This window comes from Ornithorhynchus anatinus, chromosome 9 (assembly GCF_004115215.2).
Source record: "Ornithorhynchus anatinus isolate Pmale09 chromosome 9, mOrnAna1.pri.v4, whole genome shotgun sequence".
In the NCBI taxonomy this organism is placed as follows: Eukaryota; Metazoa; Chordata; class Mammalia; order Monotremata; family Ornithorhynchidae; genus Ornithorhynchus; species Ornithorhynchus anatinus.
Window position 1 is genome coordinate 10,116,780 of NC_041736.1, and position 12,958 is coordinate 10,129,737.

The 12,958-nt window shown below is 37.5% G+C and overlaps 1 protein-coding gene across 8 annotated transcripts in view; it reads right to left on the reverse strand.

The window, feature by feature from the left end:
* BAZ2B (bromodomain adjacent to zinc finger domain 2B) overlaps positions 1–12,958 on the reverse strand; it is a 211,816-nt gene that overhangs the window by 93,673 nt on the left and 105,185 nt on the right. For 7 of the 8 annotated variants that reach the window (XM_029072361.1, XM_029072358.1, XM_029072360.1 and 4 more), the window contains one exon: positions 3,033–3,221. The exons of the other annotated variant lie outside the window; for it this stretch is intronic. In XM_029072361.1, the coding sequence (XP_028928194.1) occupies positions 3,033–3,221 (189 nt within the window). The remainder of the gene's footprint in view (positions 1–3,032; positions 3,222–12,958) is intronic. 8 annotated transcript variants of the gene reach the window in all.

Sequence of the window (12,958 nt, forward strand, 5' to 3'; positions counted from 1 at the left end):
CATTAGATCATTTAAATGTCAGGCTGGCACGAGCACTGACTGGTATTACTGCTATTTTGGGGTGTAAAAATTGCATTTTGAACAAAGGGGCTGAGAAGAAGATTCAGGTTTCTGAAATGTCATGTCAGAATATGAAATCAGTAATCAAAACACCAAAAGAACAATGAATGGAGATGAACAAAATAGATTTGGTGTGAAGTTGTACTAAGATTTTAATATTTTAAACATATCAAGAAAAAGAAAGAACCATCTGAAAAAGGACACTAACGTAAAAGACATAAAGAAAAACAACAGAAATGATGTAATGGTAAGATTACAGAGATGCTGGCAAAATTAACAATCGCAAAAATTAGATATTTGGAAATAAGAGCCAATCACCCTCATAAATCAGCATGGAAAAGACTACAGGTAATAAACTCTTTGTATTCTCTGATTATATATAGATACACATATGTACATATCTACATATATATGCATATACTTGTGTGTGTGTGTGTGTGTGTGTGTGTGTGCATATATCATGATGAAGTTGCCAGTTAATCATTTTACTTGGCTGACTTTAATGTGTAAAATTACAAAAACATGAAACCATTTTAGTCAGTCACAATCTGGACTATTTATAAAACAGACTGTTGCTTAAATTTTCTTAATCAATAAAATGCTTAATAAATTAACAAAAGGTTTCAAAATGCTCTGATCTGTAAGCTTCTTTTGGGCTGGGATTGTGTTTATCAACTCTACTGTATTTTAATCCAGCAATAAATCAATGCTAATCATTGAGCATTTACTGTGTTCAGAGCACTGTACTAAGCACCTGGAACAGTGAAATGCACATGAGCTCTGCCCAAAACAGACTTATACTCTGCCAAGCACTCAATGTAGTACTCTGCAGGTGGTCAGCGCTCAGTAAATATCACTAAATGATTAATACTGCCAGTTTGGCCTCCAGGTTCAATTCAGTCTGACATTTTGAGGATCCTCTCATTTCCACCTTCGGGATTGAAATTTAATTCCCATCAAGAAAATACAAATAGTGAGATTCTTGAAAAAAACAGATCTTCAAAGGACTATAAAGCAGAATAACCTAAGAACGTATAATTATTGAGTGAGATGGACAATATTAACGTGTAACCTATTACTAGTTTCCATCTCAAGAAATTATAATTAAGTATCATTAGGCACTCTCTCTGATACACCAACATCCATGAAACATTCTTAATAAGTTTGAATCAGCCATTTGATGCCCAAAAAGTTGATAATGAATATACTGTCATGGGGTAAAAATTCTCCTACCTCAAAAATAACACCTCTAGGTTCCACTTCAGTTACCGAAAATTACCTTTAGAGTATTTCAGCACTAACTATGTGACTGTATTCATCTGTCATACCGTTTCAAAAGTGCAGCATTCTAATTGTACTTTTGAATTGGCCTCATTTTATTTTCTAATTTTTATTATAAGAAGCTACTTGAGAAAACCTGCAACTTTAAACAAATGGGCCATTTAGATACAGCTGAAAGAAAGTCCCTATTGTGGGTCTGGGAAACTTGGCCAATGATAATTGTAGATCACATAATAATAGCAGTATTAGTGGTGATAATAATAATAGTAATGATGACAGTTGTGTTAAGCACTTACTATATGCCCAGCACTGTACTAAGGGCTGGTGTAATCAGGTCCCACAGGTCCCACCGGGGTCTGAGTAGGACCACTTGACAAACAGTCATTCCAGAGAAGCTCCAGAAATCATTTTGAAAGTTTGGTAGTATCGACATAGTTACACAGGGCAAGATTTATGATACTGCACTACAGTAAATTGGTTCTGATTTTAATGTGAAAGATAGAAGCAATTTTAATAGTGAGAAACATGTCTTAGGGAAATTCTAATGACACTAATTAAAAAGCAAAACAAAACCATTTAGTCAAGCAGCTAAGTGAAGACTGATATCTTGCCCTGTTTTCACTGACAGATACTGAAAATGAAAATAATTCTAAAACAGATGTATATTTTTCCTAGCAGAAATCAATTCCAAGTAATTCTAATTTCCTGAAGCATACCTTTTAAATGGAGTCAAATTCTCAGACCCAGAAATGGAGAGGTTTTTTTTTTTTGTTTTTTAATCTCTGAAGAGGTCTGAGGAAACTATTTAGTATAATAAGGAAAACACTCTTGAAATGCATATTTCACCACATGGTGCTTAACAAATACTCTGACAGGAGATTGCTTCTTCAGAGAGTGACTACTTGCATACCCCCCAAAAAAATTGAACAACTATGATGGAACTCAAACAATTTACACAGACTCAAACAAAACTTATATGCCTTTCTAAAATTTTGATGTTGCTTAAGATTAGTCATTGGTGCACATAATTTTGATTTACAAGATGCATTTATTCACATAAGAAGGAAAAATTTAAATTCAAGAAATGAGTTTTCCAAGAGTGCAGTTCACTCAAAAACGGGGCACTACTACAATTTTGCAATTTGATATTTAAAGATTTTTAAGATGCCACTTATGCTCCAGGTTTAGATGGATGAAATAATTCTTTACATAAATGAACCCCAAAATTGGTAGCAAGAAGTTCCTAATATCAACTGTTTAAGCTTGACCAGTTTCAAAACACAGAAGCAGCAAATGGCCTCCCCATTGCCTTCAAACGGTAACAGCTGTGCATTAAAACTTCCCTTTAAAGCATTTGGGATTTTCTCAATGGAGGAAAAAAAAGGTTGATTTGACCCAACCCTTGCCTTTTGCTACAAATAGATGCCTACTTCTTTAGCTAAACCCGCTCTAGGCATCATTCTACAGGAAGTTTCACTGAGCACACACAGCTTGTCCCACATCTTTATGAGGTACTGTGGCCTGGTGTGACCTGGCCATGGCCTAATTCTGTTCCATCTCCCAGCATAAAAGGAATTCGCCTTTTTTTTTTTTGGCACTCGGAAAAAAGTAACTCTTGTTCGAATGCTTATTTGCTTAAGTTATTTCCGTTTTTCCTTCTTCAGTTGAACGATCTTGTAACAGATGTTTACCTGGAAAAGATGCTAGGTGGGGCTGTGCGGCTAAGGCAGTGGGTGTACCAAGTGTTCCCAAACCACCAAACTCTGAATGCCCTGAGCTGGCTGTGTGTAGACCAAAGACTGGGTGGCTGACCATTGGGAAGGCACTCGACACTGTGGACAGGGTAAGCGGTTGATCCCCAGCTGCTCTGAATAAATGTCCTAAAGGGGAAAAAACAACACTTAAAAAGCGTACTAAGAAAACGAAAGGAAAAGCCGTTCACGTGACGTCAACCCTTATATTTAAATACGCTGAACTGTAAACTTCCATGCTTTTAAAAAACATACTGAAACTTTACCCTCTCCACTGTGACCCTCTTATTCAAGACCTGGAGAATACAAACTACCTAGAAACCTAAAGCGGAATCCTTGGAAAGGATTTAAATTTAAATATCTTTGCAATTATTTTTATTTAGAGCTGGGAAATTATTCCATTTGGCTCTTATAAAGTGTTTTGGTTTGGGTTTTTTTGTGGGGGGGCAGTAAATATGTTACAATGTGTTGTCTATTACTTAAATATTTTCCCTAAAATGATAATGAAAATCTTGTGCCACTTGCAATGGCTTTGAGCCCATCTTTAACCGTTTAAAAGCAAGAATTTCCCTCTCTGCTTAGTATCCATGACCACCCTAGGGAATCTGATGCGACCCTATGAAGCAGCTGCAGGTTGCCGGATCTCCTAGCTCAAATGTGCCAAAGTATACTGGAAAATCCACTGGAAGGGAGCAGAATGAAGCTCGGGTTCCCCTCTGCCTGCCACCACCAACCCCTCTCAATTACCTCCCTTTACAAGTATTTCATTTCCTCAAAGGGAAAATCAGGTAGTGTTTTCCTTTGAGGATAGGAGGTGGCAAGCACATGGCTTTTGGGTAGGTAGAGGGAAAGAGATTAACCACTGACTGAAGTAGACACCAGGCACACAACCTCAAGGTGGGGTAAAATGGGAAAGGTGGGACTGTGGCTCCTGGTAACCAAAGAGGCAGTCGGGCCAGGGGGCAGAGCATCCTCCTAGCCCAGCCTCACATGTTCGGGGACACCACAGCTATCCACTTCCCTCCCCATCGCCCTCACCACCTGGAACACCCATTCCAGTCCTTTTTCTTACACAATCTTCAAAAACTTTCCAGAGATAACATCTCCTCCCCCCCCCCCCAAGGAAACAGTCCTCAGTTAATCTCTAATCTTCCCCACTTTATACCCTCCAACTGCCACTTGAGCCCATCCACACCTCCAAAGTGCTTAAGTGGCCACCACCCCTGTAGCGTTTACAAACCTATCTTTCAATACTCTCATTAGTCACCTTTCAAAGTTTTTTTGTCCATCTTCTCCTCTAAAGTGTAAGCTCCAAGAAGGCCGAGGTCTTGTCTTTTCAATCAATGAATGAATTATTTTTATTAAGTGCTTACTCTCCCAATCCCTTAGTTCTGTACTCTGCACATAGTAGACCAACGATAAATGCTCCAGATTGATTGATGGATTAGCTGGTTCTAGAGCACTTCCAGCACTGATTCTGGGACTGCAAAGACTTCATTTGGAGTCCCAAAATTTTGAGCATGGCTCTGATGAGTAGTCTGTATTTCCGTAAATTACATAATCTCAAAATCAGGACTTAGAGAACTAAAGGTCCCTGTGTTAACTGAAAGCAACCTCACAGAACTTTTCATAACTGTTTTGTCCTTTATCCTTTGTGGACCTCAGCAAACTTTTTTTTTTACTTATCTCCCTATGAAAGAATGATACAAATCTATAGCCAGAAATTACACACCTGTTCATTCTAAAAATGGCAGGGATAGATGGATCAGTCATTTATAATTTTCACTTGCAAACAAATCAGGATTGAAGTGCAAGAAAAGGCAGTCTAAGACTGAATGTTTACCACTTTGGACACATTTTGGAGACAAACACAATTTGGAGACAAAATAGTATTTTTTTTTAATTTTAGACAACAAAGTACTGAGAAGCAGCGTGAGCTAAGGAAAGAACACGGGCCTGGGAATCTGGGAATGAGTTCTAATCCTGGCTCTGCCATTTGCCAGCTGTGTGACTTTGGCCAAGTCACAACTTGTCTGCCTCATTTTCTCATCTGTGGTATGGAAAATTAAGTAACTGTCTCCCTCCTACTTAGATGGTGAGACCCAAGTGGGACCAGACTGTCCCTCACCTGATAATCTACAACCTACCCTGTATTTAGTACAGTGGTTGGCACAAAGTGTCTGACAACTACCACAATTATTAATGTCATTGCCATTACTGCAATTGGTGCAATTTAAGAGAACTCCACCTACTTTACAGAAATCAGAAAGGACTTGAGACACTGTATTACCAATGTTGTAAATTAGAATCAAACTTGAAATCCCATCTCTGATAGGGAAAGAGATGATGCTATTAGGATGTCAAAGGATAGATTTTTTTCTCTATATTCATAGCTCCTTCATGGTATTCAAAGGGTTAATGGGAAATAACCAATTTATATCTTTAATTAGAAAAAAAATCAAATACTACAAGTATCCGTGACAGAAGTAAAAAGTAAGGTCATAGTAATTTTGAGAAAAATATTTTCAGAAGGCTCTCAAACGCTGGAATAAGACAGTGCAAACTAGCAATTGAAAGAGATTGAGTGCTATCCCTTATTTTTGGATGAAAAAACCTTTATAAAGGCTATGGACTGCTGCACCCAACAAGAACCCACAAATAAAGTGGCATTTGTCACTCTGTATTTTTCACTATCCCAAATGTGTACCTCATATCTGATAACTGAAAAAGTCAAAACATGAAGGGATTAAAATTCCTGCCATGAGAATGCCACTCTCACTGACTTTAATGAAAATCATGCCTGAATAGGAGCAAAAACAAAATTCATAAAAATATAAGTCAAATGTTCTTATGAAAATCTCCTTTGGAGCTTATACTCTTATAAACTTGGTTGAGAAAGAGAGAAGAACCAATTTACATTTTATGGATTAGTTTTGAATTTTGACTTTATTGGATGAACACCAGTATGAATTTTCCATAGGGTTTCAGGGCCTGTCACACATTTACTCAGGCTCAGATAAATGAGATTTTCTTGGTAGGAATGGAATGTTGGTTAAAGAAGATACTGTGGGAGCTTGATGGGGAGAACGTCAACCTCCAACTCCTAAAACTGGGCTTAAAAGGAGGATCTACTCCTGTCTCCTCCCACCATCTCCATTCAGCTCCTAGTCAAAGGACGAAAACCTCTGCAACTGCTACTCTCCTTTGTAATCTGGGAAAACTGGCCCATGAAAGAGGATGTGAGGGAACCAAGGGACAAGGCCACTCCTCCGGTTCCTCTGAGTCTCAAATGTAGCCCGCCTCAACCTTCTGCAGCCGTGGACTCAGGAACTCAATGTCAGGTAAAGGCACCATTGCTCCTCTGATCCAACTATCCCAGTTCTCCTCACCAGGCCCAAGTGATTGTCATTTCCTTAAAATAAATAGTAATCCATACACTGAGTCTCTATGGTTCAAGGCTCAGATGAGTGAACTAAGTTCTGGAGGTAATATATGGATTTGGAAAATGGATTTAGAAACCACACAGGCTGCAGTTTCGATTTAGGTTTTTGGAAAGTTAAAATACCTCGAAATCATTCCTAAACAGAGTAAGAGGCAGAACTTAGTACAGTAGTATTTATAAGTTCTACAGTAGTAGAACTTTAGTACAGTGCTCTGCACAGAGTAAGCGCTCAATAAATACAGTTGAATGAATGAATGAACGAGATGACTTTTTGAAGTGCCCTTTTAAGCCCCTTGTTGTCAGGGAAAATGGCTCGTCTTCAAGCTGTTCATTCCTCAAAAAGTACTGTGCTCAATAAATACCAATACTCCCATATCAGGGTTCAATTTTGTAAAACTTCCATAAAGGGATAGGCTCCTTTTAAATCAAGACCATGCATCGCCCCTCAAAAAGCTATTGTACAGACATGAACTAGGTAAGTGGGGAAAAAAAATCATTTCTGGGATCCTGAAGTATTCCCACAAATATTTGTGTTGCAATAACCTGCATTTATCTAAATATTTCTGAGGAAAAAATTCCCATAAAGGTTAAAACATTAAATGTAATTATTAGCGAAGGACACTTTCAATCAGACATTGAAACATGAATCACAAACTATTTTGAAGGAAGGTAGCAAGTTCCTGCAGTTCTTGAGATTCCCTCCAATACAACTGTCTATTGCAATTTCAAAATGAAAATATTTTTATGTTTCCACCCACTCGATATTTATTTGGTTGTTATACCCTGAATATGTCTGTCAGCTCATGTCAAAGTTGTTTGTCCTATAGTGTAAATTCTTTATGGGCAAGAGCTTTTTCATTTTTATTTTCATTAATGACACTTTTATTATTAATGCTGTGTTGACCAGCAGTACCTTTCTCTCAGCATTTCAACAACGTAAATGCCTACTGTGTGAACAACACCATCTATCACTTGGGCTATTACGAAATTAGAACAAGCCAAGGCACCTGTCTTCAAGGAATTTACAACGGGGAAGACAGGACAAACCCAATTATTTAAGTGGACGTAAAGCACATGTATGTAACAGAGACACAGAACATAACGGATATGGAAAAGTTGAAATAACAGAAAAACAATATAATTACAGAGGTCAACAACAGATAAATGGCAAGGAAACCAACTCAAAGGCCTAAAGGGGAGAAGGCTTTTCATCACCTTTCCCTACCTCTTTCCTTTGTGGGATTTTTTGAGAAACATACTTCTAGTCTAATACTCCTAGGTAAATCCACCAGCTGGAATCTCCTGGGCTTCCTACCATTCTGTAATCAAGCAGAGATCCTTTCTGTCATTGCATATTCAAACTTTCCAATCCATTTCTTAAGTTCAAAATTACTTTCCTTAATGCTCAATGCTAGTCCCTCCTTTCTTTGAAACTATTTTATGAGCTAAACTAGATTGAACAAAGTCAAAAACGCTTTTACTATATTTTTTAAGCTTTTTATTTTTATGATAGTTGTCAAATAATTAAAAAAAAGGTGGGCCCAATTTTGTTTACATTACTGCCTTAATTCACACCAGTAGGGTTCATTCAGAAAACCACCTCTTTGCAGTGGGCATTAACCCATACATACTCTAGTGGTTTGAGAAAAAAAAAATGCACCCAGAAAAAGAGTCTTCCTTTCACACTGAATCAAAAAACTATGTTTTAATTTCTTTTGCTCCATTATTTCTAATGCCTTGCTAAAACCTAGCAAGTAGTATTTCCACAGCTGTTTTTTTCCATGCCTGCTCCTGTACTTTGCATTTGCCAAATGTTGATTTATTCCCATATTTTATTGGGGCTGAAATTAATAAGGCTGTTTTCATATAACACATTCAATTTATTTAGTGCCTTATCATGCTTAAAACATCTTTGTTTGTGTACCAATATCATCAATCGACGTCAAAGGAGAGCACTGTTGGTTAACTGCTGTTGCACTGTCAGCAAAGTGAAGACTCAGTACTACTTGTTATAGGTAATACAAACAGCAGTTTTCTTGTTTCACTCTCCAATGGGATAAAAGCATTTTTCAAAGGCAAAATAACCTGGAGATATTTCTATGTTTAGTGATGAGTTTTCAGTACTACAATTTTTTCTGTACAAAACTCAAAAGTGGTCCATTCACTAGTATCCATAGTCCCTCATTATAAGGAGGTCTATAAAAAAAGTTACTTTGATGTAACCAAGGGCACAACATGAAGGATCTTCAATGAGAGGAGTAGAATATTCACTATGTGTTTAATTAATCGGACTCTAAAGAACAGAAAAACAAAAAGTCTGCCTTTGCCCCCAAATGCAGGTGATATATATGAATTAAAACCTCACCTGCATCATTCTTCAAAGTAATTTCCTTCAGTATGACAATGGACTACATTATTGTGGAAAAATATTCTTGAAAGAATGTAAATCAACAGATGCAAACATTCAGGTCTAGTTCAAATATCATTAATGTAATTTTTTTTGTTTTAGTTTTTGTCCCCATTTAAATTGCTAGTACAGGGAATGCATGTTTGCATAAATGAAAATTAATATAAAACTGCTTTGCTTAAGACTCTTGACTTACATTACAATAGCTGGAATATTTTTGAGCAGAGCTTTTGAAATTCTACTAGCCAATACATAGATAAGTGATTGAAAGCATTACCCAAAAGGCCAGCATCCGTTTCTATAGTGCTGGTGTCTTAGTAACAAGGAATGATAACTGCAAATGCCTTTATTAATATTAATGAACTTCATGCTACAGTATAATAAGGCTTTTCACAAGAACTAAAAGGGATAAATACTCAACTAATGCCTTAAATATAAAGCACTGGTGAACAAAATCCTTCCTCAGTCAGAGGGAGCACAAAATGGCCAAACCGTCATTTTAGGAAACATAAAATTTGAAGTGTTAGTGATGCTAAGCCATCCAGTCTTTTAGGAAATCTGGGAGACTGCTTACTGGGACAGAAATTCATGCATGTTGTTTTCATTTCTGTGCTAAAAATTTCTTTAATCTTTATAAGCCAATATATGCTTGTTGCAATACGTCTTCAAACATTAAGGTCTAGCTCTTTCAAACTGAATGCATAATTTCACAGCTCTGCAAAATTTGCCGGCAGTGTAGCAAAACTGAAAAGTGTGCCTAATCATTGGAAAGAAAATATCCAAATAAAGGTCACATGAGTACTTTAATTAATGTGTGACAATTGAGTGAAATAATCAGAGGGGACATATAGATACATATGAAAGCAAAGTTCAAAATGTTAACTCTCTTATTAAAAAGTGCAATTTAATGTACACTACTAAACAATCAAAAACATGTGATAACCCTGAAAACATGAACTCTGATTATGGAGTCACAGAGAAGGTGCAATTAATTCTGGGGAAACCTTTCTGACCTAATCCCCATGGGTTTACTAGCTTTTTTTGAATAGTCAAATTTTTGACTGAAATTTTTCAACACATACACACTGTATATGAAGTCAAAATCAAACAACATAATTATTTGGTTAATTACAAAAATCACATTTCTCACATCTAAAATGTTCAAATTTGAACTGTCTTCACTTCATATAAAAGATTCCCTAACTAGCTGATTGATGCTGGCCGAGTCATGGATTTTTGTGATAAGCTTCTGAGGCTGGAGGCCCTGGGAACTGCAGAGGTGGTTAATGGGAACCAAGCTCTCCTGAACCCAAATGATCCCAGGGCTGGCAGTGCAGACATCTCTTTAAAATGCCTACTGTAGCAGATCACCCCTCTCTTAAAGTCTTTAATGGCTCCCCATTACTTCTCATGAAAAACAAAAGCTCCTATCAGCTGGCTTCCACTTAGCTATTTGTTCCCTTCTCCATTACACGGCTTCATACTCTTCAGTTCCCCCAAGCTAAACTGTTCCTTGTTCTCAACCCTCCCACTTCCAACCCATTATTCATATCCTTCCTGATCCCTGGCTAAAGACAATCCTTTCCTCCCCAAAAGCCCTGGCCTCCAAGAATAATTCTTTGTTAATTTTCTTACTTTTCCTGTAATGCCCTCTGCAACATCCGGATTATTTTGTGTTTTTGTTTATTAATTCACAGATGCCAACTGCCAAATTTATAACTCTTTCAAAAATGGTCCATTAGTGAATTTATGCCTGACTATCCTAAAGAATGGTCAAACTTTGGAGATTATTTCATTTAATTTTTTAATACTTTCCCCAAGTGCCCTGTGCAGTGCTCTGCAAAGTATAGGTACTCAATAAAGACAAATGACACTGAGCCTGAAAGAAAGTGCCTTCTACTCCATGGCAATTGCCCTCCTGGGTGACTGAATGCCCTTCCTTTTTATAGCTCTTCTAAATGTGATCGATAATTGACAGAACTAGATGGAATGAATTTGTCAAGAGAATTCTTATGGGATATCGCTAAGGGAAAAGAGGAGTCCAGGAAACAAACTGGGTGTTTCTCCTTGTATGGGAACTGTTTTTAATAGCTCTTTTGTTCCCTTACACTTTATTTATTTTCCCAAATTTACATCAAAAAGGGAGGAGGTTACTCTGAGGTGCAATTCAACAACTTTTCATTGGAGGCATTGGAGACTGAAATGAGAGTTTAAAAAAAATGGTGAGAGTATACGGCATGTACAAATTCTTTTTTCTCTGTAGTGCAAAATAATTTTCAGTAGGATCTGATTAGGAGTGCTCTGAAAACAATACCCAGTGCTTGGCCCTGACTTGGCCAGGTTCCCATGTAAAACAAGGCCTTACCTTCTCAGTTACATTGGGATGTCCAGGGGATGAAACCGACTCTGATTTTTTTTAAGGTGCCTGACATAAACGTCCCAATCAATCAGTGGTATACTGAGCGCTTACTCTGCAGAGCATTGTACTAAGCACTTGAAAGAGCAGAATATAACAGAGTTGACTGACACATTTCCTGCCTGAAATGTGCTTCTAATCCACAAAAGAGCAATTTGATATCCATGCACCATTTAGTGAAAGTTGGTCTAAATTCAGATCCAGAATTTAGTGAACAAGAAAGAAAAAGAGGAAGGCTAAAATGTATCAGAATGCTAAAATACCCTAAATACATAGGCTTCAACACATTATACAAACCATTATAAATATACAAACTTCCTTAGATACTAAGTTTTTCATGTATTTGTTTATAATGTCACTAAATGCATTTTTAATGGTATTTGTTTGAGCACTTATATGGCATGCCAGGAACTGTACTATCCACTGAGTTAGACACAAGCTAATCAGGTTGGACAAAGTCCATGTCTCACACGGGTGCTCAGTATCAATCCCCATTTTACGAACAAGGTAAATGAGGCACAGAGAAGTTAAGTGATTTGCCCGAGGTCACACAGCAAACCAAGTGGGGGAACTGGAATTAGAACCCAGGTCCTTCTGATTCCCCAGCCTCTGCTCTATCCACTATGACACACTGCTTCTCCATTTTGTATTTTAAATTTAATATATATACACTAATTTTGTGCTATATAGACACATTGTACTTTTATGTTTAGCGAGAGACAGAGAGAAAAGGATGCTGAAAGAGCGGGAAGAGTAGTTCTTCAACCTCAAAAATAGTTCCTAATAGTAAAATTGATCTCTGGGTGCTTGTGAACTGGTCAATGTTTCCACAGTCCTGAGCACTGTCATAATAATAATTATAGTTGTGGTATTTGTTAAGCACTTACTATGTGCCAGGCATTGAACTAAGCCCTGGGCTGGATACAAGGAAATTGGGTTAGACAAAGTCTCTGTCCCACTTGGGGTTCAAAGTCTTAATCCCCATTTTACAGATGAGGTAACTGAGAAGTTAAGTGCCTTGCCCAATGTCACACATCAGATAAGAGGCAGAACCAGTATTAAAACCCACACCCCTGACTCCCAAGCCCATGGCAGCACTGGACCATGTTGCTTCTCAAAGAAACTGGGCATATATAACCCAAAATCTTTGTTGGCAAACCAACCCAATAGACAAAAAGTAATAAGCAGATGTAAGAAGGCATGGGCTAGATATAAGTTATTTCAGATGGACACTGTCCCTGTCCCACAAGGGGCTCACAGTCTAAGTTTGTGATCAGACCTCAGGCAAAAATGGACAGCCCAACGCCACCTACAATGAAAACCCTGCTGTAATAAAACTGTGAAGGGCTGGTCCCTTATTAGAGCCGAGGCCCTACTACAATTACAAAATCGAGGTTTAAATATAAAACTCATTAGTTCCTGCAAACATTTTATTAACGTAAGTACATAAATGCTTCTCCACAGACTTAATTTAATTTGTGAGTTGTGTGCCATGCCGGCCCTTGTTCAATTGCTTTTATCTATGTTTCTTCTAGATTTCATAAGACATTAAGGACAGTTCTTGGTTCAGTAATGTTATTGCCTATCTCTCCTGGTTAAGC